Source organism: Hyla sarda, chromosome 5 (assembly GCF_029499605.1).
Source record: "Hyla sarda isolate aHylSar1 chromosome 5, aHylSar1.hap1, whole genome shotgun sequence".
In the NCBI taxonomy this organism is placed as follows: domain Eukaryota; kingdom Metazoa; phylum Chordata; class Amphibia; order Anura; family Hylidae; genus Hyla; species Hyla sarda.
The window spans coordinates 12731567-12759299 of NC_079193.1; the positions used below are offsets into that span (position 1 = coordinate 12731567).

At 44.6% G+C, this 27733-nt stretch overlaps 1 protein-coding gene across 2 annotated transcripts; it reads left to right on the forward strand.

The window, feature by feature from the left end:
- The first annotated feature begins 246 nt into the window (after positions 1-246).
- AGR3 (anterior gradient 3, protein disulphide isomerase family member) lies at positions 247-27428 on the forward strand. Of its 2 annotated transcripts, none has more exons than XM_056518332.1 (8): positions 247-334; positions 7397-7534; positions 7645-7708; positions 20409-20461; positions 21293-21369; positions 23974-24037; positions 25773-25856; positions 27158-27428. In XM_056518332.1, exons 2-8 carry the CDS (start codon positions 7429-7431, stop codon positions 27205-27207), a joined length of 498 nt encoding a protein of 165 aa, XP_056374307.1. In that variant the 5' UTR covers positions 247-334; positions 7397-7428; the 3' UTR covers positions 27208-27428. The 2 variants fall into 2 exon arrangements, with proteins under 2 accessions (XP_056374307.1, XP_056374308.1); XM_056518333.1 differs by having other exon boundaries at positions 249-334; positions 7401-7534.
- The last annotated feature ends 305 nt before the right edge of the window (positions 27429-27733 follow it).

Here is a 27733-nt window from a genome sequence, read left to right on the forward strand (position 1 = left end):
GGGTTGTTGTCTCCCCCCCTCTCTGGGTTCAATTTCACTGAAACTGACCCAACCCCATCCACCTGAACTGCACACACAGGACCCTTTTAGTCGCTTCCTAATTTACTGACATGTGATCCTTGCGCCTGGGAAGAGCCGACTCATGGGAACCACCAAGAAGAAAAAACTTTTTTTTTTTTTTTTGTAAATTTTTTTTTTTTTATACAGGTAACTATTTCCTTGTCTCTATAGTAACCCTGAAGGCGCAGGTCACCTGTGCAGCGTGCACCTGTAAAACAATCTTATCTCCAGGAGGGACACGCCACTGAGCATACCAGCGGAGGCACGCCTAAGTGTAAGTCCACGCTCCACTTTCATTTATTTTTATTTAATTTTTTTATTTAGTTTTTTCTGCATAATGTATTTTTTTCATGAATTTATCTTTTCTCCTTTACACTGATACATTGTCATTCTGAGCTATTTACCTGCTGGGATTTGTAGTTCCTTTGTGTTCAGGTCTACAACAGAAGGCGAGATTTGCCCTCTGCACGACTAACTGTGGGGCGTGTGCTGCCGGTTCTTAAAGGGACATACACACATTATTCCTCTGTTTCCTTTTAAGGTAGTGTTTTGCAAACAGTGCGTCTCCAGCTGTTGCAAAACTACAACTCCCAGCATGCCCAGACTCCGGGCATGCTGGGAGTTGTAGTTTTGCAACAGCTGGAGATGCACTGTTTGCAAAACACTGTTCTAAGGGGCTGGATATACATTGTGTCTGTTAGTGTTTTTTTATACTATTGTTATTTTGTTTATGATATTATTATTGTTTCTTTAATATAAACAGTAATTGATTTTTTTTTTTCTATACATAAAAACATCATCTTCATAGGAGTTTTCTATATTTGTCTAAAGGAAAAGTTGTGCAACCTTTTATTATTTTTAAAAAAAATTTTTTTTTGGGGGGGGGGGGGGATTTGCCTTTTTTGTCAGCTAATATATTAACCCCTTAAGGACTCAGCCCATTTTGGCCTTAAGGACTCAGACAATTTAATTTTAACGTTTTCATTTTTTCCTCTTCGTCTTCTAAAAATCATAACTCTTTTATATTTTCATCCACAGACTAGTATGAGGGCTTGTTTTTTGCGCGACCAGTTGTCCTTTGTAATGACATCACTCATTATATCATAAAATGTATGGCGCAACCAAAAAACACTATTTTTGTGGGGAAATTAAAACGAAAAACGCAATTTTGCTAATTTTGGAAGGTTTCGTTTTCACGCCGTACAATTTATGGTAAAAATGACGTGTGTTCTTTATTCTGAGGGTCAATACGATTAAAATGATACCCATTATTACATACTTTTAGATTATTGTTGCGCTTAAAAAAAATCACAAACTTTTTAACCAAATTAGTACGTTTATAATCCCTTTATTTTGATGACCTATAACTTTTTTATTTTTCCGTATAAGCGGCGGTATGGGGGCTCATTTTTTGCGCCATGATCTGTACTTTTTTTTCATACCACATTTGCATATAAAAAACTTTTAATACATTTTTTATAAAATTTTTTTAATAAAATGTATTAAAAAAGTAGGAATTTTGGACTTTTTTTTTTTCGTTCACGCCGTTAACCGTACGGTATCATTAACATTTTATTTTAATAGTTCGGACATTTACGCACGCGGCGATACCAAATATGTCTATTAAAAAAAATTTTACGCTTTGGGGGTAAAATAGGAAAAAACGGACGTTTAACTTTTTTATTGGGGGAGGGGATTTTTCACTTTTTTTTTACTCTTACTTTTACATTTTTTTTTACACTTGAATAGTCCCCATAGGGGACTATTCATAGCAATACCATGATTGCTAATACTGATCTGTTCTATGTATAGGACATAGAACAGATCAGTATTATCGGTCATCTCCTGCTCTGGTCTGCTCGATCACAGACCAGAGCAGGAGACGCCGGGAGCCGCAAGGAGGAAGGAGAGGGGACCTCCGTGCGGCGTTATGAATGATCGGATCCCCGCAGCAGCGCTGCGGGCGATCCGATCATTCATTCAAATCGCGCACTGCCGCAGATGCCGGGATCTGTATTGATCCCGGCACCTGAGGGGTTAATGGCGGACGCCCGCGAGATCGCGGGCGTCGGCCATTGCCGGCGGGTTCCTGGCTGCGATCAGCAGCCGGGATCAGCCGCGCATGACACGGGCATCGCTCCGATGCCCGCGGTTATGCTTAGGACGTAAATGTACGTCCTGGTGCGTTAAGTACCACCTCACCAGGACGTACATTTACGTCCTGCGTCCTTAAGGGGTTAAAGGGGTACTCTCGTGGAAAACTTTTTTTTTATTTTTTTTATTTTATTTTTTAAATCAACTGGTGCCAGAAAATTAAACAGATTTGTAAATTACTTCTATTAAAAATCCTTAATCCTTCCAGTACTTTTTAGGGGCTGTATACTACAGAGGAAATGCTTTTCTTTTTGGATTTCTCTTCTTTCACGACCACAATGCTCTCTGCTGACCTCTGCTGTCCATTTTAGGAACTGTCCAGAGCAGCATATATTTGTTATGGGGATTTTCTCCTGCTCTGGACAGTTCCTAAAATGGACAGAGGTGTCAGCAGAGAGCACTGTGGTCGTGACATAAGAGAAATCCAAAAAGAAAAGCATTTCCTCTGTAGTATACAGCCCCTAAAAAGTACTGGAAGGATTAAAAACTTTTAATAGAAATAATTTACAAATCTGTTTAACTTTCCGGCACCAGTTGATTTAAAAAAAAAATAAATAAATAATAAAGTTTTCCACGGGAGTACCCCTTTAAGAGGTATAGGACACATTTCATGAACGGTCTCCAGGGTCCGTGACACTTTTTCCCCATTTCTACACTTAAAAAAGTAATAAACTTGCTGGAGTGGAATTTTCCACGCCCCCCTCCCGAAAAACAAACCCCACCCACTTTTTAGGCATCAGTCACAAAATTTAATACAAATATGGAATCTGCCATCGTTGTCAACTTTCACTAATTGATTGATAAGTTCACTTCCTTTTGTTTAATTTCTTTCCATTTCCGAGATCTGTCTCTGCTGTGAGTGAATGAGAACATTTGGGGTCTTTAGAGCCGTTTTTGTTTGTAGATTTGTCGCAATTTTGGCGCTATTTTTTTGCGCCTCTTCCATTTAAAAAAAAAGTGTGTACAGACCAGCTGCTGAGGTTAGTCTTATGCAGTGCTAATGAATTTATCAACTCAGACGTTTTGTGAAAAGGCGCAAAATCACTGAAAAGTCTCTAAACTACACGAGCCCGGACGTAGCGTAGCTTTTTGGTTTACGTGAAGAGTGAATTTTCAGAAAATGTGTATCCCAACAAAATGTATCAAATGCCCTGCGACCATTTAATAAATTTGGCGCAAAAAACACGCAAAGTAAAAAAAAAAAAAAAATTTATAGAAAAAAAATTATTACTAACTATCACACACATCCATTGTGGTTACATTCAAATGCAGTAAACCTGTAGAAGGCTCGTCCTGCTCTGCTGTATCCAGTCTAGACAATGCTCTGTGAGCTAAACATCCCGGACTCCAGACTGATAAATTGTACATAGCTAGTCCTGCTCTCAGCTGAGAAGTGATAAAATTGTGTCCAGTCTAGACAATGCTCTGTGAGCTTAACATCCTGGACTCCAGACTGATACATTGTACATAGCTAGTCCTGCTCTCAGCTGAGAAGTGATAAAATTGTATCCAGTCTAGACAATGCTCTGTGAGCTAAACATCCTGGACTCCAGACTGATACATTGTACATAGCTAGTCCTGCTCTCAGCTGAGAAGTGATAAAATTGTATCCAGTCTAGACAATGCTCTGTGAGCTAAACATCCTGGACTCCAGACTGATACATTGTACATAGCTAGTCCTGCCCTCTGCTGAGAAGTGATACAATTGTATCCAGTCTAGACAATGCTCTGTGAGCTAAACATCCTGGACTCCAGACGGATACATTGTACATAGCTAGTCCTGCTCTCAGCTGAGAAGTGATACAATTGCATCCAGTCTAGACAATGCTCTGTGAGCTAAACATCCTGGACTCCAGACTGATACATTGTACATAGCTAGTCCTGCTCTCAGCTGAGAAGTGATAAAATTGTATCCAGTCTAGACAATGCTCTGTGAGCTAAACATCCTGGACTCCAGACTGATACATTGTACATAGCTAGTCCTGCCCTCTGCTGAGAAGTGATACAATTGTATCCAGTCTAGACAATGCTCTGTGAGCTAAACATCCTGGACTCCAGACTGATACATTGTACATAGCTAGTCCTGCTCTCAGCTGAGAAGTGATAAAATTGTATCCAGTCTAGACAATGCTCTGTGAGCTAAACATCCTGGACTCCAGACTGATACATTGTACATAGCTAGTCCTGCCCTCTGCTGAGAAGTGATACAATTGTATCCAGTCTAGACAATGCTCTGTGAGCTAAACATCCTGGACTCCAGACTGATACATTGTACATAGCTAGTCCTGATCTCAGCTGAGAAGTGATAAAATTGTATCCAGTCTAGACAATGCTCTGTGAGCTAAACATCCTGGACTCCAGACTGATACATTGTACATAGCTAGTCCTGCTCTCAGCTGAGAAGTGATAAAATTGTATCCAGTCTAGACAATGCTCTGTGAGCTAAACATCCTGGACTCCAGACTGATACATTGTACATAGCTAGTCCTGCTCTCAGCTGAGAAGTGATAAAATTGTATCCAGTCTAGACAATGCTCTGTGAGCTAAACATCCTGGACTCCAGACTGATACATTGTACATAGCTAGTCCTGCCCTCTGCTGAGAAGTGATACAATTGTATCCAGTCTAGACAATGCTCTGTGAGCTAAACATCCTGGACTCCAGACTGATACATTGTACATAGCTAGTCCTGCTCTCAGCTGAGAAGTGATAAAATTGTATCCAGTCTAGACAATGCTCTGTGAGCTAAACATCCTGGACTCCAGACTGATACATTGTACATAGCTAGTCCTGCTTTCAGCTGAGAAGTGATAAAATTGTATCCAGTCTAGACAATGCTCTGTGAGCTAAACATCCTGGACTCCAGACTGATACATTGTACATAGCTAGTCCTGCTCTCAGCTGAGAAGTGATAAAATTGTATCCAGTCTAGACAATGCTCTGTGAGCTAAACATCCTGGACTACAGACTTATACATTGTACATAGCTATTCCTGCTCTCAGCTGAGAAGTGATACAATTGCATCCAGTCTAGACAATGCTCTGTGAGCTAAACAGCTGAAGATATCATTCTGCTAGTTTGCTATAAGGTATCAATCTGGTTTCTGGGCTCACAGAGCATTGTCTAGACTGGATACAATTGTATCACTTCTCAGCTTAACCCTTACATGGCATAAAGTACAAATTTTTAACCCCTTTTTGACATAGGGTGTTTTGGGTTTTTTAATGACCAGATCAAAATATCACCTTTTGAAATGCTTTTTTGTTGTTGTTGTTGTTGTTTTTCGTGAGACACATTGGGCTTCCCGACTGTTTACAATGGAAGCTGATATTATTTTAACTCTGCCAGGGGATAGAGCTATGATAAACCTGTGTTTCCCAACCAGAGTGCCTCCAGCTGTTGCAAATCTACAACTCCCAGCATGCCCGGACAGCCAGCGGCTGTCCGGGCATGCTGGGAGTTGTAGTTTTGCAACAGCTGGAGGTGACCTGGTTGGGACCACAGCCCTGGACACTACTGAAATGAGGAAGTAGGGATTTTGCACTCAGGAGCGCAGTGGTGTCCTCAGGGGGTTTTGTCATTAACAGGAAGAATAGAAAGATATTAAGTTACTAAATCCATCATTTTACTAATCTTTTATCTGACTGTATAATGAAAGATTCCAGAACTTTCTACAAGCTCAGGTTCAATTTCTCACCATTTTCAGGATCTTGAAAATTACACATTCAGAGGCTGAAACCCTATCCAGACTTAATACATCTCACAGCTGAGGGGTCGTTACACTTGTATCCAGTTCAGACAATATACCCCCCCCCCGTGGAGTAAATAGCCCGGACCCCAGGCAGATACATTTTATCTAATACATTGTAACTATCAGGACAGAAGAGAGATTTGTGCTATCGGTGAATGCAACTCACAGAGCATTGTCTACTTTATAGCTGAGAGCAGGACTAGCTATGTGCAATGTATCAGTCTGGAGTCCAGGATGTTTAGCTCACAGAGCATTGTCTAGACTGGATACAATTGTATCACTTCTCAGCTGAGAGCAGGACGAGCTATGTACAATGTATCAGTCTGGAGTCCAGGATGTTTAGCTCACAGAGCATTGTCTAGACTGGATACAATTGTATCACTTCTCAGCTGAGAGCAGGACTAGCTATGTACAATGTATCAGTCTGGGGTCCAGGAGGTTTAGCTCACAGAGCATTGTCTAGACTGGATACAATTGTATCACTTCTCAGCTGAGAGCAGGACGAGCTATGTACAATGTATCAGTCTGGAGTCCAGGATGTTAAGCTCACAGAGCATTGTCTAGACTGGATACAATTGTATCACTTCTCGGCTGAGAGCAGGACTAGCTATGTACAATGTATCAGTCTGGAGTCCGGGATGTTTAGCTCACAGAGCATTGTCTAGACTGGATACAATTGTATCACTTCTCAGCTGAGAGCAGGACTAGCTATGTACAATGTATCAGTCTGGAGTACAGGATTTTTAGCTCACAGAGCATTGTCTAGACTGGATACAATTGTATCACTTCTCAGCTGAAAGCCGGACTAGCTATGTACAATGTATCAGTCTGGGGTCCAGGATGTTTAGCTCACAGAGCATTGTCTAGACTGGATACAATTGTATCACTTCTCAGCTGAGAGCAGGACTAGCTATGTACAATGTATCAGTCTGGGGTCCAGGGTGTTTAGCTCACAGAGCATTGTCTAGACTGGATACATTTGTACATCACAGATAAAATATCTTGGAAATGGTGGAGAATAGACACATAACACCTACTAAAAAGTTAACCTATAAACCTTTTTATGTTCACACTAAACCTTGAAAACTGTTTTAATATTCTTCATTTCTATAAAATTAAATGGTCTTTGTTGCTTCAAATACCTTCCCCCCATGTGTTTACTTATGTGATTTCTTACATATTTTAAATGTACTTAATTTACAAAAAATGACACAGAAAAACACCACTAAATTCTTGGCCACTAGGTGTCTCACTTCACTGCTGCCTTTTGTCAGGGGAAATCTGTCTCTAGTAACAGCTAGATCAGGACAGAACACAGGAAGTGGTGGGTGGGGCTTAGCATGTTCTCTGTTCAGGAGAGAGATGAGACAGATCCTGAACTGTGTATCTGCATAAGAACCTTTCACTTAACCAGGGATTTTCCCGTTGCAGGTAGTCGGCGACCAGAAGAGGCAGGAGTCACGATGTATCTCTTAGCGTTGGCCACGTCACTAGTCCTGATCGCATTCTCCTCCAACTCGGCCAGGGCGTTGAAAAAGGAAATCCGGCCCCCGCAGACGCTCTCCAGAGGTTTCGTGTCTCTAAATTCTCCAATATAGAAATTATAGGGTTAAAAAATAAAAATAGTAAAAACTGAAGACCTGACTATTTGGCTCAATGTCTCATTTGCCTTCTTCTAGGTTGGGGAGATGAGATCACCTGGGTGCAGACCTACGAGGAAGGATTGTACAATGCCAAGAAGAGGTAAGTAGGCAGCGCCGGTGTATTGTATGTGGATTCCTGGAGGGTTGTGGCCCCGTCACCATTGGGTGCGCTTCCTGGTAAACATTCTTGAGCCGTTCTTTGCTCTGAATGCTCTGGTCGTGCGGTTGTGATTGATGCCCCTTCCCCCCGATAAGATTGATTGATAGGTGAATAAATATCCTTAGCTGATCAGATCCCTGCGCCGATCATTACATAGTGGTGACGCCGGGTAACTGCAGCTCAGCTCTCATTTACTTCAATGGGAGCTGCAGTTACCCAGCACCACCACTATGCCACCCCCTGCCCTGTTCATAGTGTATAATGCTGGGGTGCTGATCAGGGGGTGTGCAGTTGTCCTGTGGATAGGCCTTCAATCATATATTCCTGGAAAACCTCTTTAACCCCCTACCTACCCTTAGGCCTTGTTCACACAACGGAATTTACGAATGTAATGCGGCGGAAAAATTCAGTTGCAGTAAAATCCCATTGTTTTTAAAGGGAGAACTCAGCCCCTAGACATCTTATCCCCTACCCAAAAGAAAGGAGATAAGATGTCTGATCTCTGTGCAAGTCCCAGCATTCATTTTGTGATGTCATGCCACGCCCCTTGTGATGTCATGCCACGTCCCTTGTGACATCATGCCACGCCCCTTATGACATCATGCCACGTCCCTTGTGAAGTCACGCCACGCCCTCTCAATGCAAGTCTATGGGAGGGGGCGTGGCGGCAGCCACGCCCCCTCCCATAGACTTGCATTGAGAGGGCGTAGCGTGACGCCACGACCCCCGCCGCCCGCTCCGAGCGTTAGGAACAAAATGTTCCAAACGCTGGGGCAGCGGAGTACCCCTTTAATGGGATTCTGCTGCACTGTGCAGATGGGGCAATATCTGCAGCGGAAATCCCGATTCACGTCAGGTCACTTCTACATTGGCGTCTATGGAGATGGTGCATTTCTGAGGGGTCCCAGCGCCGGCATGTTCTGACGGCGCTCCCCGCTCTATGTGGAATGTTTGGCAGAAAGTTTTCCAGGCAGACGTACCACGGTGTGAACATACCCTTAAAGGAATGTCCGCCCGGAAAACAAGAATTATCACTACTTTAAAGGCGTACTCCGGTGGAAATGTTTTTTTTATTTATTTTTTTAATCAACTGGTGCCAGAAAGTTAAACAGATTTGTAAATTACGTCTATGAAAAAAATCTTTATCCTTCCAGTACTTTTTAGCAGCTGTATGCTACAGAGGAAATTCTTTTCATTTTGAATTTCTTTTTTGTCTTGTCCACAGTGCTCTCTGCTGACACCTGATACCCGTATCAGGAACTGTCCAGAGCAGGAGAAAATCCCCATAGCAAACCTATGCTGCCTGGACAGTTCCTAACACGGACAGAGGTGTCAGCAGAGAGCACTGTGGACAACACAAAAAAGAAATTCAAAAAGAAAAGAATTTCCTCTGTAGCATACAGCTGCTTAAAAGTACTGGAAGGATAAAGATTTTTTATTTTTTTTTATTAGAAGTAATTTACAATTCTGTTTAACTTTCTGGTACCAGTTAATTTAAAAAATATTTTTTTTCCACCGGAGTACCCCTTAGTAGTTATAAGTCTTCTTTTCCGGGCGGAAATTCCGCAAATTTTTCACCTTGTGAACATGGCCTTAAAGGGGTACTCCTGTGAAAATCTTTTTTCTTTTAACCCCTTCCCGACCTATGACATACCTGTACGTCATGGGTGGCAAGGTGTTCCCGACCCATGACATACAGGTACGTCATGGACATTACTGCCGCTACTCGCGGCATCCCGCAGCGCCCGGAAAGATGGTGGCTATCACTGATAGCCAGCCATCTTACCGTGCGACCACGGGGGGTTTCGTCCCCCACCCCCCCAGTGATCGCTGCTATCAGCTGGTCAAATCTGACTGGCTGATAGCAGCGTTTCGCTATCAGAATACTTAGCAGCGCGGTGTGTGAGTCGGGATCACGGGGATCGGGACACACACCGCTCTGCTAAGTGTCCCTGACCCGTCCCCCGGCGTCACTTACCCGTCCGAGCGGTGTCCCGAGCGGTCCCGGCGTCCTCCGTGCGGTCCCGGCTGTGCTGCGTCCCGGCGGTGAGTTTCCGGCAGCAGTGCGGCATCTTCATTGGCAGCAGTGAGATCGCCGTAAAGCGATCTCACTGCTGCCTCTGGGAGTTTCAAAACTGCAACTCCCAGCATGCCCAGACAGCCTTTGGCTTTCTGGGCATGCTGGGAGTTGTAGTTTTGCAACATCTGGAGGTCCTCAGTTTGGAGACCACTGTATAATGGTCTCCAATCTGTGCTCTTCCAGATGTTGCAAAACTACAAATCTCAGCATGCTCAGTCTGTCCAGGCATGCTGGGAGTTGTAGTTCTCTAACATCTGGAAGAGCACAGATTGGAGACCATTACACAGTGGTCTCCAAACTGTGGACCTCCAGATGTTGCAAAACTACAACTCCCAGCATGCCCAGACTGCCCAAGCATGCTGGAAGTTGTAGTTCGGCAACATCTGATCCTTCAGATATTGCCGAACTACAACTTCCAGCATGCCTTGGCAGTCTGGGCATGCTGGGAGTTGTAGTTTTGCAACAACTGGAGGCACACTAGTTGGGAAACATTGTCCGTTTCCTACCTCAGTGCCTCCAGCTGTTGCAATTGTTGCAAAACTATAACTCCCAGCATGCACTGACAGACCATGCATGCTGGGAGTTGTAGTTTTGCAACAGCTGGAGGCACACTGGTTTGGAAACACTAAGTTTGGTTGCAAAACACTTGAAAGTTTATTACTTAACTTAGTGTTTCCAAACCAGTGTTCCTCCAGCTGTTGCAAAACTACAACTCCCAGCATGCACGGACAGCCAAAGGGCATGCTCGAACTTTGCAACAGCTGGATGTTTGCCCCCTCCCCCCAATGTGAATGTACAGGGTACACTCACATGGGCGGAGGTTTACAGTGAGTGCTGCAAGTTTGAGATGGCGCAAATTTTGCGCTGCAGCTTAAACTTCCAGCGGCAAACTTGCTGTGAACCTCTGCCCATGTGACTGTACCCTAAAAACACTACACTACACTAACACTAACCTAAAATAAAAAGTAAAAAACACTACATATACACATACCCCTACACAGCCCCCCCTCCCCAAAAAAATGAAAAATGTCTGGTACGCTACTGTTTCAAAAACGGAGCCTCCAGCTGTTGCAAAATAATAACTCCCAGTATTGCCGGACAGCCATTGACTGTCCAGGCATGTTGGGAGTTTTGCAACAGCTGGAGGCACCCTGTTTGGGAATCACTGGCGTAGAATACCCCTATGTCCACCCCTATGCAAATCCCTAATTCAGGCCTCAAATGCACATGGCGCTCTCTCACTTTGGAGCCCTGTCGTATTTCAGGGCAACAGTTTTGGGACACATATGGGGTATCGCCGTACTCGGGAGAAATTGCCTTACAAATTTTGGGGGGCTTTTCTTCTTTAACCCCTTATGAAAAGGTGAAGTTGGGGTCTACACCAGCATGTTAGTGTAAAAAAATAAATTTTTTACACTGACATGCTGGTGTTGCCCTATACTTTTCATTTTCACAAGAGGTAAAAGGGAAAAAAGACCCTCTAAATTTGTAACGCAATTTCTCCTGAGTACGGAGATACCCCATATGTGGGCGCAAAGTGCTCTGGGGGCGCACAACAAGGCCCAGAAGGGAGAGTGCACCATGTACATTTGAGGCGATTTGCACAGGGGTGGCTGATTGTTACAGCAGTTCTGACAAACGCAAAACAATAAATATCCACATGTGACCCCATTTTGGAAACTACACCCCTCACGGAATGTAATAAGGGGTGCAGTGAGCATTTACACCCCACTGGTGTATGACAGATTTTTGGAACAGTGGTCTGTGAAAATGAAAAATTAAATTTTTGATTTGCACAGTCCACTGTTTCAAATATCTGTCAAACGCCAGTGGGGTGTAAATGCTCACTGCACCCCTTATTAAATTCCATGAGGGGTATAGTTTCCAAAATGGGGTCACAAGTGGGGGGGTCCACTGTTCTGGCACCATAGGGGCTTCCTAAATGGGACATGCCCCCCAAAAACCTTTTCAGAAAAACTCACTCTCCAAAATCCCATTGTCGCTCCTTCCCTTCTGAGCCCTCTACTGCGCCCGCCGAACACTTTACATACGCATATGAGGTATTTCCTTACTCAAGAGAAATTGGGTTACCAATTTTAGGGTGATTTCTCTCCTTTTACCCCTTGTAAAAATTCAAAAATTGGGTCTACAAGAAAATGCGAGTGTAAAAAATGAAGATTTAGAATTTTCTCCTTCACTTTGCTGCTATTCCTGTGAAACACCTAAAGGGTTAAAACACTTACTGAATGTCATTTTAAATACTTTGGGGGGTGCAGTTTTTATAATGGGGTCATTTATGGGGTATTTCTAATATGAAGATCCTTAAAATCCACTTCCAACCTGAACTGGGCCCTGAAAAATTACGATTTTGAAAATCTTGAGAAAAATTGGAAAATTGCTGCTGAAATTTGAAGCCCTCTGGTGTCTTCCAAAAGTAAAAACTTGTCAATTTTTTTATGCAAACACAAAGTAGACATATTGTATTTGTGAATTAATATGTCATTTATTTGGAATATCCATTTTCCTTTCAAGCAGAGACTTTCAAAGTTAGAAAAATGCTAAATTTTCAAAATTTTCATGAAATTTTTAGATTTTTTACCAAGAAAGGATGCAAATATCAGTGAAATTTTACCGATAACATAAAGTAGAATATGTCACGAAAAAACATTCTCGGAATCAGAATGATAAGTAAAAGCATTCCAAAGTTATTAATGTTTAACCCCTTAACGACGCAGGACGTATATTTACGTCCTGCGCCGGCTCCCGCGATATGAAGCGGGATCGCGCCGCGATCCCGCATCATATCGCGTGGGTCCCGGCGCTAATCAACGGCCGGGACCCGCGGCTAATACCACACGTCGCCGATCGCGGCGATGTGCGGTATTAACCCTTTAGAAGCGGCGGTCAAAGCTGACCGCCGCTTCTAAAGTGAAACTGAAAGTATCCCGGCTGCTCAGTCGGGCTGTTCGGGACCGCCGCGGTGAAATCGCGGCGTCCTGAACAGCTGATCGGACACCGGGAGGGCTCTTACCTGCCTCCTCGGTGTCCGATCGACGAATGACTGCTCCGTGCCTGAGATCCAGGCAGGAGCAGTCAAGCGCCGATAATGCTGATCACAGGCGTGTTAATGCACGCCAGTGATCAGCATAGGAGATCAGTGTGTGCAGTGTTATAGGTCCCTATGGGACCTATAACACTGCAAAAAAAAAGTTAAAAAAAAGTGTTAATAAAGGTCATTTAACCCCTTCCCTAATAAAAGTTTGAATCACCCCCCTTTTCCCATAAATAAAATAAAACAGTGTAAAAAAAATAAAAATAAACATATGTGGTATCGCTGCGTGCGTAAATGTCTGAACTATAAAAATATATCATTAATTAAGCCGTACGGTTAATGGCGTACGCGCAAAAAAATTCCAAAGTCCAAAAAAGCGTATTTTGGTAACTTTTTATAACATTAAAAAATGAATAAAAAGTGATCAAAAAGTCATATCAAAACAAAAATCATACCGTTAAAAACTTCAGATCACGGCGCAAAAAATGAGTCCTCATACCGCCCCGTACATGGAAAAATAAAAAAGTTATAGGGGTCAGAAGATGACATTTTTAAACGTAAAAATTTTCCTGCATGTAGTTATGATTTATTCCAGAAGTGCGACAAAATCAAACCTATATAAGTAGGGTATCATTTTAACCGTATGGACCTACATAATAATGATAAGGTGTAATTTTTACCGAAATATGCACTGCGTAGAAACGGAAGCCCCCAAAAGTTACAAAATGGCGTTTTTTTTTCGATTTTGTCGCACAATGATTTTTTTTTCCGTTTCGCCGTGCATTTTTGGGTAAAATGACTAATGTCACTGCAAAGTAGAATTGGCGACGCAAAAAATAAGCCATAATATGGATTTTTAGGTGGAAAATTGAAAGGGTTATGATTTTTAAAAGGTAAGGAGGAAAAAACGAAAGTGCAAAAACGGAAAAACCCTGAGTCCTTAAGGGGTTAAAGTGACAGTGGTCAGATTTTCAAAAAATGCCCAGGTCATGAAGGTGAAAATGGGCTGGGTCATGAAGGGGTTAAATCAACTGGTGGCAGAAATTTTTACATATTTGTAAATTACTTCTATTAAAAAATCTTAATCCTTCCAGTACTTATTAGCTGCTGAATGCTACAGAGGAAATTCCTTTCTTTTTGGAACACTGATGACATCATGAACACAGTGCTCTCTGCTGACATCTCTGTCCATTTTAGCAACCATGCATAGCAGATGTATGCTAAGGGCAGCGTGGTGGCTCAGTGGTTAGCACTGCTGCCTTGCAGTGCTGGGGACTTGGGTTCAAATCCCACTAAGGACAACAATAAATAAAATGTTATTATTATTATAATAACGTCAGCAGAGAGAACTGTGGTCATGATGTCATCAGAGAGCATTCCAAAAAGAAAAGAATTTCCTCTGTAGTATTCAGCAGATACTAATATGTTTAACTTTCTGCCACTAGTTGATTTAAAAGAAAAAAGGTTTTCACTGGAGTACCCCTTTAAAACTACCCAGCTGCATAAGAAGCCTCATCTAGTCCTATAGGGTCAGCAGGGGTTCTGCGGCCACACCTTGTAACCTTGGTAAAACAAAAATTTGTGACTATTTGTGACCATAGTGAAATCTTTCCTGTTTATGACATTGTTCATTATGTTGGGGGTGGGGGTGAGGGGAACCCTTTATATAACTAACACCTCTGCCTATGTATTCAGTAATACATCCTCTAATCTCTTACAGTAAAATAACTAGGCAGAGAAATTAGGATTTGCACTTCCCTGGAGACTTTTCAGGTTGGAGGTTTTAGAAGTGTAATTCACTATTCCTCCACCAGATGGCGACATTCTGCTGATTTTTATTTTTTTATTTTTAAAGCAAACTTCAGCTTCCCTGGAAAAATGACGCATGTTACGATGGGAAAGTGCGAATCTTGTGTCACTGTTCCACCCCGTGTAAACATCTTCAGTCGCTTCTTATTTTATTGCGACTAGCCGGTAGATAGAGAGAAAACTGGCGACAAGATCAGTCCAGTTGTTCCATGCTGGGTGTTGCAGTTTTGCAACAGCTGGAGGTCCACAGTTTGAAGACCACTACACTCCTCCAAACCATCAGGCTTTACAGAAAGCTACATAGTCAATAATAGAGTGGAACTGCCCTATTCAAATGAATTGGAAATGTCATTCTTAAGGAAGGGAAGGCTAATCAGTGAGCAACATCTTTTGTGTGTAAATGTATTATCTATACACTGGTGTCACCTTTCGCTGTAATCCTGTCGGTGATGATAAGGAGCAGACTGCTGGGAAGTGATCTGTACAGAACAGGAAGTTTTAGCTTAGTTTTATACCTAGTGGCCAGAATGGGAACTGCAGGATTTCAAAATTATTTCAAAATAAAGATATTAAAATGGAAAATTCGAGATAGAAAAAAAGTCACCAAAAATTCCTAAAAACTATGGTAAACACAATAAAGTTAGTTTAAACAATAAGCCATTTTCTGATGACACATTCCCTTTATGTACTCTGGATTGCCTGGGCTTTTGCTGTTAGAAAAACATGGCTGCTTTGTTTCAAAAACAGCTCCACACCTGTCCTCAGGTCGTGTGTGGTATTACAACTCGCCCGGCATTCACTTCAGTGGATCTGAGCTGCAATACCACACACAACCTGAGGAGGAGAGTGGTGCTGTTTCTGGAAGGAAGCAGCTATGTTTTTCCTTATTCTGGAGAACTCCTTTAACTTATGGTATATTGAGATCAGAGGGGTTCTTTAGCCACGAAATATTATTAAAAATAATAACAATAACATTTTTTTTTAAATGCAGTACCAATTATGACCATTAGGTGATATCACATTGAATGAATCTGATTAGAGTAACAAGAGGAGGCAAAGTCACCATGTCAGAGAATTTTAAAGGAGATGACGACACTGAAGGTGAAAAAAACAAAAAAACGTAATAACATAGGCGAGCAGCTTCTCCTCAACAAGAGCAGAAAAAAAAACAGGACAGCGCCTTGTGTAATTCTGTAAATATTTAAGTATGAACTTGTTTTCGTGAGACCCCCTAATAAAATAAAGTAATAAATTAAAATAAATTAAAATAAAATCAATAAAACAATAATAAACATTTTTGCTACGACACGTTTCGGGGGCCTTGTTTTCTCCCTTCATCACATTACCAGTGTAGACAGCTTCAACACGGGTCGGCATTACCGTATATGTCTATAAAATTTTGATGCCGTTTGGCGCCATTGTACAGCTATATACACTATAAATCTGAGGAAGGGAGAAAACAAGCCCCCGAAATGCGTCACTGCCAAAACATATATTATTGTTTTAATTTATTACATTGTGTCAATAAAATATTCATACATTTATCTAAACCAAATGTTCTTCCGAGGATCTCTTTGGGAGCAGCGCAAAATCTAGTACCCAAGTTTTTCCTTCAATCTCCTTAACAAGGGTACCCTAAAATATTAGCAGTCCTACTGTCGACAAGATAATGGACAGATCCTAAATAAATATATATATACTCCAAATTTGCAAAGGCAGCACAACCCAGTAGAGCATACATATAGTGGGTGCCAGCAGTAAAGTGCAGTCCAAGTCACGGTCCGTCTGTATAGGTTTTGCAGCACTCCAGGATAGATTCAAAACATGATTTTATTTTCCCATACGGATATGATACAACGTTTTACTGGTCTCTCACTGGCTTTTTTCAAGCAAGCCACCGGTGAAACATTGTATCATATTATGGTGACCCACGGTGATGGCGGGACCACGGGGTGTAGCGGTGGAGGGGCAAGATAGTATTAACCCCAGGGGCAAGGTGTTATTAACCCCTAATGTTCGTGACGCCATTGTGGTTTTTGGGTACCGGAACCACCCAAACGGTATCTCCACTATTCCAATAGCTAGGCAGTGAAAATTAGAGTCGACAACCAGGTTATGGTTTAACGGAGGCTTTACTGAGGTCAGATAGGTGTTATTATCTTCACAGCTCGGCCAGAATCCCAGCGAGGTGGCCAGGAACACAAAAGGACCTCGCAGCTTGCTGGGACCAGTTATACTTGTAATGGAATTGACTTGAGGCTTGACTAGACTGTAGATAGTGACAGTAGACATAGACTTGACTTACTGGAATGACTGTAGATTTGAGGCCTTCCAGGTACTTGACACTAACACTGAGATCTCTGTTTGCTGGTCTCAGTAAAGTGATGGAAGAGCGAGAATTGTAATGGCCGCCCCCTTATATAGAGAGGGGCTGAGCCAAAGCCCATTGGTCAAGATGCGGGTCATGTGTTAAACCGGTGCCCTCTGGGTAACATGTGATAACATAAACATAACATGTGACATCTCACAGGTCCTTTAGACATTTACTGGAGTCCTCCAAAGGTCCTTTATACTGACTATATTCCTATTACATTAACTAACACTATAATAACAGCAGAGGAGACACTGCAGGAGAGCCCCTAGGGTCACTGAGGGACTCAACTTGATAGGGTAAAGTGTAGTGCAGGACCAAGTCCTGTACTGGGACATCACAATATCTTTATGAAAAAATAAAATCACATTTTGAATCTATCCTGGAGTGCCGCAGAACCTCTTTGCTGTCTATATATATATAGGGGCGTACCTAGAGCATTTGGCACCCGGGGCGGACCCTTTGTTTGGCACCCCCCTCCCCCACAGACACACACACGCACCCCCCCTTAATTACACCCCCTCCCTCCCCTCCCTCCAGGGGCGGACTGACAACACTCGGGGCCCCCGGACCAAAAAAAAAACGCAAGGGCCCCTGCTAGGCTCTGCAGCTCCTCAATCTTCTGCCGCGCTCCTATTCCACCCAAATCCCACACACAATAAATCAAAATTTATATATGTAAGAAACACTTTAACATAGGTAAATTTCCATGACCAATAATACTGGTATACAAGGTGCAAATATATACCACCACACAATAGCTGGATAATACCGTCATAATGTACTGAATAAAACCACTATACACAGACCAGTACACTATAAAGGATCTGTATACAATATAAGTGATTATATAAAGGACCATATGGCGGTAGATATCAGCTGTACACAGGATGTGTATACCATATAAGTGATTACAGTTACATTTTGGGACTCACAATTACATCTTTTCTGATCAGCGGCGTCCTCTTTCCTTTTCTTCTCCGTCCGGATAAGACCGCCATGTGGATCTCTTAACATCTGCAGGAAAAACATGTCAGACTCTGCATATATTCAGTGCCCTCCTCTACACAATCTTTCCATCTATAGGCCCACAAACTGTTATAATGCCCTCCTTGGTGTCCTGCACAGTAAAAGGGCAGGTAGGTAGGTAGTCAGATAACCCCCTCTTTCCCATAGGTATATGCAGAGTTACACCCCCCCTCTTTCCCATAGGTATATGCAGAGTTACACCCCCTCACTTTCCCATAGGTATATGCAGAGCTACGCTACACCCCCCTCTTTCCCATGGGTATATGCAGAGTTACACCCCCACCCCCTCTTTCCCATAGGTATATGCAGAGCTACCCCCCCTCTTTCCCATAGGTATATGCAGAGCTACCCCCCTCTTTCCCATAGGTATATGCAGAGCTACCCCCCTCTTTCCCATAGGTATATGCAGAGCTACCCCCCTCTTTCCCATAGGTATATGCAGAGCTACCCCCCTCTTTCCCATAGGTATATGCAGAGTTACACTCCCCCCTCTTTCCCATAGGTATATGCAGAGCTACACCCCCCTCTTTCCCATAGGTATATGCAGGGTTACCCCCCTCTTTACCATAGGTATATGCAGAGCTACACCCCCCTCTCCCTTCCTTTCCCATAGGTATATGCAGAGCACCCCCCTCTCCCCCCTTCCCTATAGGTATATGCAGAGCACCCCCCCTCTCCCCCCTTCCCTATAGGTATATGCAGAGCACCCCCCCCCTCCCCCCTTCCCTATAGGTATATGCAGAGCACCCCCCCTCTCCCCCCCTTCCCTATAGGTATATGCAGAGCACCCCCCCTTCCCTATAGGTATATACAGAGCACCCCCCCTTCCCTTCCCTATAGGTATGGGCAGGGTAAAAAAAAAAAAAAAAAAAAGGATGCTCACCTGATATCCCATGCAGCGATCTCCTCAGCTGCAAAGCCCGCGTCTTCTCCCCTCCACAGTACAGGTGCCGATGAGTGACGTCACCGGTGCCTGTGCTGCGTGGGGGCGGAGGTCACGTCTCCTCTGTGTAGCTGCAGATGCGGCTCACACAGAGGAGACACCTTCTCCTGTATGTGCGTGAATCGCGCATACAGGAGAATGTAGCGCTGTCTGCTGGGCATCTGGGACAAGCTGGGGATCTGGTCCCAGACCTCAGCAGTGGCAGCGGGTCAGTCCGCCCCTGGCACCCCCCTTGGTACGCCACTGGCGTTAACCCCTAGTATTCGTGACGCCAGGGCGTGGTTTATCCTCAATACCACCAGAAGGTATACCGCTGGATCCTGGGCTAGGCACGGGGACAATAATGACTCCGACACCAAGTTACGGATAACGGTAGCTTTACTGAGTGACAGACGGTAAAGTCTATACAGTTCACCCGGGGCCCAAGGAGGTGACCAGTGACGCAGAGACTTAGGGCTTGCTGGGACTTGCAGTGGACTTTGGAGCAGGCCACTCTGACTTGATATAAGATGACTTTGACTGACTTGACTGGGACTGACTATACCCCGGTTGTAGCTTACTTGAAGACTTGTGGCTGCTGGACCGACTTGAGGCCTCCTATGGACTCCAGACACATTCTAGGACTTGACCTTTCTGCAACTCAGAGAGTGAGCTAGCTCCTCCCAGGGCTTATATGGAGAGACTAGGAGGGGTCCCATAGATCACCCTTAGGTCACATGGTCACTGATACCTCACTGGGTTACAATCACATGACAACTGTTCAATCACATGACAACAGGTCTTAAAGACATAACACTTTACAAGCATAATACACTGAATAACATTTATACAGGGGACACTGTAGTGGCCCAGGGGACACTGTAGGAAGGCTGCCTGACAGGACAGTTAGGGTAGAGGGGGTACAACTCCTGTACTGGGCTACCAAATATTTATAGATATTTCAGTGTACTAAGCCTAAACATGATAAAAAGAAACATTATCATAACCAGAACCAAATCTTCTATCCGTTCTTTATTGCATTTTATTGTCTTTGTACCGAATTTGAATTATTTCATAGCATTTTTTCCATTCACATCCAGAACCAGTTTTCAAAATTGTTGCCCTTGGAAACAGACTACAGCTTATTTGAATTGTAGTCAGTCATGTGACCTAACGGCTTTCCAACTGTATAACTGTCACCTGACATCCCAGAATGTGCTGCTCATTGCTAACCAGCAGGATCCTGAATGTAAAAGGGGAATTAATAAGACACAAAGTAGCGATGTCTCCAAAATATTTACTAAATTAATGGACGTTTGGTATCGATGACGTGGTGGAGCGAGAGGGGCGGAGCTAACCTGTCCTGTTCTCTTACAGTAACAAACCTCTGATGGTGATTCATCATCTGGAAGATTGTCTGTACTGTCAAGGTAAATGGGGAAAGAACGTCATGTGATCATTAGAGCGAAATGTATTATGTATTATACGGAAATGAGAAAAAAACGGAAACTGCGATATATATAAATAATCCACATAAAATGCTGTCACCCTGTACCAGACATTCTTCAAGATCAGTGTTTACAAACTGCGTCTCCAGTCGTTGGCTGTCCGGGCATGATGGGAGTTGTAGTTTTGCAACATCTGGAGACACAATGTTTGGAAAACACTGTTCTACACGTCAGGTTGCATTGTTCTGTTCCAATCATTGCAAATCCTATAATATATTGGGGAGTTGCTATTTAAAGAGGTACTCCGGAGGACCTTTTTTTTTTTTTTCTTTGAATCAACTGGTACCAGAAAGTTATACATATTTGTAAATTACTTCTAATAAAAAAGTCTTAACCCTTCCAGTACTTATCAGCTGCTGTATATTACACAGGAAGTTGTGTAGTTCTTTTCTGTCTGACCACAGTGCTCTCTGCTGACACCTCTGTCCATGTCAGGAACTGTCCAGATCAGGAGCAAATCCCCATAGCAAACCTCTCCTGCTCTGGACAGTTCCTGACATGGACAGAGGTGTCAGCAGAGAGCACTGTGGTCAGACAGAAAAGAACAACACAACTTCCTGTGCTGATAAGTACTGGAAGGGTTAAGATTGTTTATTAGAAGTAATTTACAAATCTGTCTAACTTTCGGCCACATTTTTTACCACTGGAGTACCCCTTTAAGTGGTTACAGATTACACAGCAGGACCGTGTTGCACTTTTTCATTAGCTCTTGATGTAATTCTATAAATAATTTGGCAAATTTTTTTTACTCAGCCCTGAAGAAAGCATTTTCTGAAAGCGCAGAAATCCAGGAACTGGCGAAGGAAAACTTCATCATGCTGAATCTAATGGTAGTTTGTGCGCCAAAAGTGATGACTGTAAATGAAACTGCAGAGAATGGCGCCATCTGCAGCACAGGAAGGGGCACAATATAATATGTTCTTGTAGGGCGGTGTTTGCCAACATATGGCTAGAAAGAAGCTGGGCACAATCCCTATATCTGTGGTAGCTGTGTAGATTACAGTGCTGGGACAGTAAGGTGCAGTGACTCACAGGTGACGTCTTCACTTTTCCTTTTCTTCAGCCGGCCCAGACCGCCATGATGATTTCTTCCAGCCACAACTAATCTCTGCTGAACCCTCCTTCCCTTTTTTCTCACCTATATGGCCCCAAACAATAATAATTTTGTATCACCCACAGTAAAGTGGGTAGGTAAGGTGTTGGTGGGTAGGGGTAGGTGTGTTGGGGAGAAGTAGGTAGGTTCCCCCCATTGGGTAGATAGATTGCTACAGTATGTTGTTTCTCCCAGTATGCTGGTTTCGTTTCCTCTGCAGGTAGTTTTAAGGTATGTCCTCCCCCTCCAGTATGTGGTTTGCCACATGTAGGTAGGACCTCCCTAAAGGTAGTTTTTTGCCTTATATATAGTTTGCCACCTTGTAGGACCCCTAAAAGTAGTATGCCCCATGTAGGTAGTTTAAATCCCTTAGGTGGTGGTTCCCCTGTAGGTAGTTTTCCCCGTTTGTAGCCCCCCCCCCCCCTGTAGGTAGCCTGGCCTCTGTAGGTAGGACCCCCCAATGTAGGTAGTTTGCCCCCTGTATGTAGGACCCTCCCCCCTGTAGGTAGTTGCCCCCTGTAGGTAGTTTGCCCCCTGTATGTAGGACCCCCTGTAGGTAATTTCCCCCTGTATGTAGGACCCCCTGTAGGTAGTTTCCCCCTGTATGTAGGACCCCCTGAAGGTAGTTTCCCCCTGTATGTAGGACCCCCTGTAGGTAGTTTCCCCCTGTATGTAGGACCCCCTGTAGGTAGTTTCCCCCTGTATGTAGGACCCCCTGAAGGTAGTTTCCCCCTGTATGTAGGACCCCCTGTATGTAGGACCCCACTGTAGGTTTTCCTACTATATGTACAATCTCTTGTAGGCAGCTTGCTCCCTGTATGTAGTTTTCCCCCTGTATGTAGGACCCCTGTAGGTAGCTTGCTCCCTGTATGTAGGACCCCCCTGTAGGTAGTTTTTCCCCTGTATGTAGGACCCCTGTAGGTAGCTTGCTCCCTGTATGTAGGACCCCCCTGTAGGTAGTTTTTCCCCTGTATGTAGGACCCCCCTGTCGGTAGTTTGCCTCTGTATGTAGGACCCCCTCCCTGTAGGTAGTTTTCCCCCTGTATGTAGGACCCCTGTAGGTTTGCCTACTATCTATACGATCTCATGTAGGTATCTTGCTCCCTGTATGTAGGACCCCCTGTAGGTAGTTTGCCCCTGTATGTAGGACCCCCTGTAGGTAGTTTGCTCCCTGTATGTAGGACCCCCCTGTAGGTAATCTGCCCCCTGTATGTAGGACCCCTCTGTATGTAGTTTGCCTCTGTATGTAGGACCCCCTGTAGGTAGTTTGACTCTGTATGTAGGACCCCCTGTAGGTAGTTTGCCTCTGTATGTAGGACCCCCTGTAGGTAGTTTGACTCTGTATGTAGGACCCCCTGTAGGTAGTTTGCCTCTGTATGTAGGACCCCCTGTAGGTAGTTTGCCCCTGTATGTAGGACCCCCTGCAGGTAGTTTGCCCCTGTATGTAGGACCCCCTGTAGGTAGTTTGCTCCCTGTATGTAGGACCCCCCTGTAGGTAATCTGCCCCCTGTATGTAGGACCCCTCTGTATGTAGTTTGCCTCTGTATGTAGGACCCCCTGTAGGTAGTTTGCCTCTGTATGTAGGACCCCCTGTAGGTAGTTTGACTCTGTATGTAGGACCCCCTGTAGGTAGTTTTCCCCCTGTATGTAGGACCCCTGTAGGTTTGCCTACTATATATATATACGATCTCATGTAGGTAGTTTCCCCCAGTATGTAGGTAGCTTGCACCCTATAGGTCGGACATCCCTGACATCACTACCGCTCCCTGGCAGTCACCACTGACTTCTCGCACTGGAGGTATCTCTACCTATGGGACACAATGACGTGCGCGTCCCAGAAGAAGTGACATTCCCGGCCTCTAGTGGCTGCAGGACTGTTCCGGAGATCTCACATCCTATGTTAATCTTTCCCACCAATCTGCCGTGGCGCCCCAGTTGGAAATGGCTGTTATAACAAGATGATGCTACTACGTGGGGTCTCCGTTATCCAAACCTCACTTTTGTCTTAGTTTTGGGGTGCAGGGGGGAGGGGAATGATTTCTTACCTTGCTATGGGGCCCATGAATTCTAGTTACCCCCCTACTCACATTTAAATCCCCATTCTCTGAACATTTTAGGCCCCACGTCAGACCTCACAAATAACGCCCACAAGGCAGGCAAGGCAAACCCACTTAGGGGCTCATTTGCATGAGTCCTTCCCCCATTGAGGTCCCCAGGTGTGTAGCTTATAATTTGCGCACTTTCCCTAATGTCCATCAAGGGGGTGGGGGAGGGGATGTTCCTATGATTAAATTATACAGGTCTTTGAGTATTAATAGTATAAAATTCCTTATTTTTCCAGCACGAAACGAGAGATAAGAATTTGGCGCCAGACGGGCAATACGTTCCCAGGATCATGTTTGTCGGTAAGCAGGGCGCCGTATAATCACCAGTCTTATATATTGTCTATGGCAGTGTGGCCCAACCAGTGTGCCTCCAGCTGTTGCAAAACTACAACTTCCAGCATGCCCGGACAGCCTTTGGCTGTCCGGGCATGCTGGGAGTTGTAGTTTTGCAACAGCTGGAGGCACACTGGTTGAAAAACACTGGTAAAAATGGTGATTGGAGGGGAGGGGCTTATGATAAGTCAGTTATTTTGAAAATATATTGACAGCTGATACATATGTAGCAATATTGTATCAGTCTTTAGCCACACCCCCTTTTATTAGGGAGGAAAAAAGAGAAAAAACGGAAGCGGTTTAAAGGGGCAAGGTAAAATATATCACATCCATTCACGCGCCAAATTTCTGCCGACATTTGTATTCTTTAGATTGATTAAATGGGTTATCCGGAATAAGAAAAAAGTAGATGCTTTTTTTAATTTTTCTTTAAAAAAAACAGCGCCACCCCTGTCCTCAGGTTGGGTGTGGTATTACAACTTGTCAGGGGGGGGGGGGGTAGGGTTCCCATTGCAAACATAAAACGAAGACCACTTTCAGGTTCTTCTTGACTCTAGTACACTTCCTAAAAATTAGGGATGAGAAAAGCCTAGATGTTTCCATCCTGTTGCCCGTTGAGGCTTTTGTAACCCCCATGCTGCTCAGTGATACATCCCCCATGCTGCTCAGTGATACATCCCCCATGCTGCTCAGTGATACATCCCCCATGCTGCTCAGTGATACATCCCCCATGCTGCTCAGTGACACATCCCCCATGCTGCACAGTGATACGTCGCCCATGCTGCTCAGTGATACGTCCCCCATGCTGCTCAGTGATACATCCCCCATGCTGCTCAGTGATACGTCCCCCATGCTGCTCAGTGATACGTCCCCCATGCTGCTCAGTGATACGTCCCCCATGCTGCTCAGTGATACGTCCCCCATGCTGCTCAGTGATACGTCCCCCATGCTGCACAGTGATACATCCCCCATGCTGCACAGTGATACATCCCCCATGCTGCTCAGTGATACGTCCACCATGCTGCTCAGTGATACGTCCCCCATGCTGCTCAGTGATACGTCCCCCATGCTGCACAGTGATACGTCGCCCATGCTGCTCAGTGATACGTCCCCCATGCTGCTCAGTGATACATCGCCCATGCTGCTCAGTGATACATCCCCCATGCTGCTCAGTGATACGTCCCCCATGCTGCTCAGTGATACGTCCCCCATGCTGCTCAGTGATACATCCCCCATGCTGCTCAGTGATACATCCCCCATGCTGCTCAGTGATACATCCCCCATGCTGCTCAGTGATACATCCCCCATGCTGCTCAGTGATACATCCCCCATGCTGCTCAGTGATACATCCCCCATGCTGCTCAGTGATATGTCCCCATGCTGCTCAGTGATACATCCCCCATGCTGCTCAGTGATACGTCCCCCATGCTGCTCAGTGATACGTCCCCCATGCTGCTCAGTGATACATCCCCCATGCTGCTCAGTGATACGTCCCCCATGCTGCTCAGTGATACATCCCCCATGCTGCTCAGTGATACATCCCCCATGCTGCTCAGTGATACATCCCCCATGCTGCTCAGTGACACATCCCCCATGCTGCTCAGTGATACATCCCCCATGTTGCTCAGTGATACATCCCCCATGCTGCTCAGTGATACATCCCCCATGCTGCTCAGTGAAACACATTGTCTTCTCATTGCAGATCCCTCCCTTACAGTCAGAGCCGACATCACCGGACGTTATTCCAATCGCCTTTACACCTACGAACCGCAAGATGTACCTTTGTGTAAGTCGTCTCCTCCTCTACCCTCTGTGCCACACACTGTGCCCAGCAGGGGCAACAAAATCCAAATTTACAGCAGAGTCTGCAAAAATAATAAATCCCCATAGTCCTTTGCTCCAGCTGGCATTAGGCAAGAATTACACTTGGTGGTTATATGAAAAAAAAACCCTATACCTATATGAATAAAAAACGATATACCCTGTATGGCATTATTTGGGCCAAAACTCAAAAATGCTGCGGCCATGATACCGCCCCACCCTTGAAAAAGAAAACGCAACATGTGTTTCAAATTGCCATTTTTTTTTCTGGAACCCCCCTCCCCCCCAATTCTTTAGTAGAAATCCTTAAAAGGGTACTCTGCCCCTAGACATGTTATCCCCTATCCCAGTGTTTCCCAACCAGAGTGCCTCCAGCTGTGGCCAAACTACAACTTGGGACTCCTCATACCCCTCTCCTTCATCTTCCCATACCCCTCCCCTTCATCTTCCCATACCCCTCCCCTTCATCCCTCCATACTCCTCCCCTTCATCCCTCCATACCCCTCCCCTTCATTTCTCAATACCCCTCCCCTTCATTCCTCCATACCCCTCCCCTTCATCCCTCCATACCCCTCCCCTTCATTCCTCCATACCCCTCCAATTCATCCCTCCATACCCCTCCAATTCATCCCTCAATACTCCTCCCCTTCATCCCTCCATACCCCTCCCCTTCATCCTCTCATACCCCTCCCCTTCATTCCTCCATACCCCTCCCCTTCATCCTCTCATACCCCTCCCCTTCATCCTCTCATACCCCTCCCCTTCATCCTCTCATACCCCTCCCCTTCATCCTCTCATACCCCTCCCCTTCATCCCTCCATACCCCTCCCCTTCATCCTCTCATACCCCTCCCCTTCATCCTCTCATACCCCTCCCCTTCATCCCTCCATACCCCTCCCCTTCATCCCCCCATACCCCGCCCCTTCATCCCCCCATGTCCCGCCCCTTTATCCCTCCATACCCCTCCCCTTCATCCCTCCATACCCCTCCCCTTCATCCCTCCATACCCCTCCCCTTCATCCCCCCATACCCCTCCCCTTCATCCCCCCATACCCCGCCCCTTTATCCCTCCATACCCCTCCCCTTTATCCCTCCATACCCCTCCCCTTTATCCCTCCATACCCCTCCCCTTCATCCTCTCACATTTCTGCCATGCAAAAAGTTATCGTATCCTAACACCCCTTTATTGTCAAATGACGGTTGATGGGAGCGAGTATCCAATGTATCCAATGTATCTCATCCTTTTTTTTTTTTTATTCTTCCCAGTGACAGAAAACATGAAGAAAGCGTTACATCTGGTTCAGACCGAGCTATGAGACGCCACAGGAGGGGTCCGCACCATGGTCCGGGGGCCGCTTATGACCAAGATTCCTGTTTTCACCAGAGTCTGTAAACCCTATATCGGATTTCTGGGGTCATATATGAACATTTGAATCCAGAATGGAGAAAATGGGGTGAAAAGTACGGAAAATGTGCAAATTATATTTCCATAGGGATATTTTATGAAAGAAAAATCAAATAACTAGGGCTGTATGAGATGAACCATGGAAGGGGGGGGGGGGGGGCGATAATGCGCAGGATGTCCGCAATTTGCTTAAAGGGGTACTCTGATGGAAAACTATTTTTTATATCAACTAGCTCTAGAAAGTTAATCAGATTTTTAAATTACTTCTATAAAAAATGTTTTAATCCTTCCAGTACTTATCAGCTGTTGAATACTCCAAAGGAAGTTGTGTAGTTCTTTCCAGTCTGACCACAGTGCTCTCTGCTGACACCTCTGTCCATGTCAGGAACTGTCCAGAGTAGGAGCAAATCCCCATAACAAATCTCTCCTTCTCTGGA

Coding starts and splice junctions, on each gene's coding strand:
- AGR3 (XM_056518332.1), top strand. CDS start 7,429: ATGTATCTCTTAGCGTTGGCCACGTCACTAGTCCTGATCGCATTCTCC. Junction 7,535..7,644: donor CCCGCAGACGCTCTCCAGAG/GTTTCGTGTCTC, acceptor GCCTTCTTCTAG/GTTGGGGAGATGAGATCACC. Junction 7,709..20,408: donor TTGTACAATGCCAAGAAGAG/GTAAGTAGGCAG, acceptor GTTCTCTTACAG/TAACAAACCTCTGATGGTGA.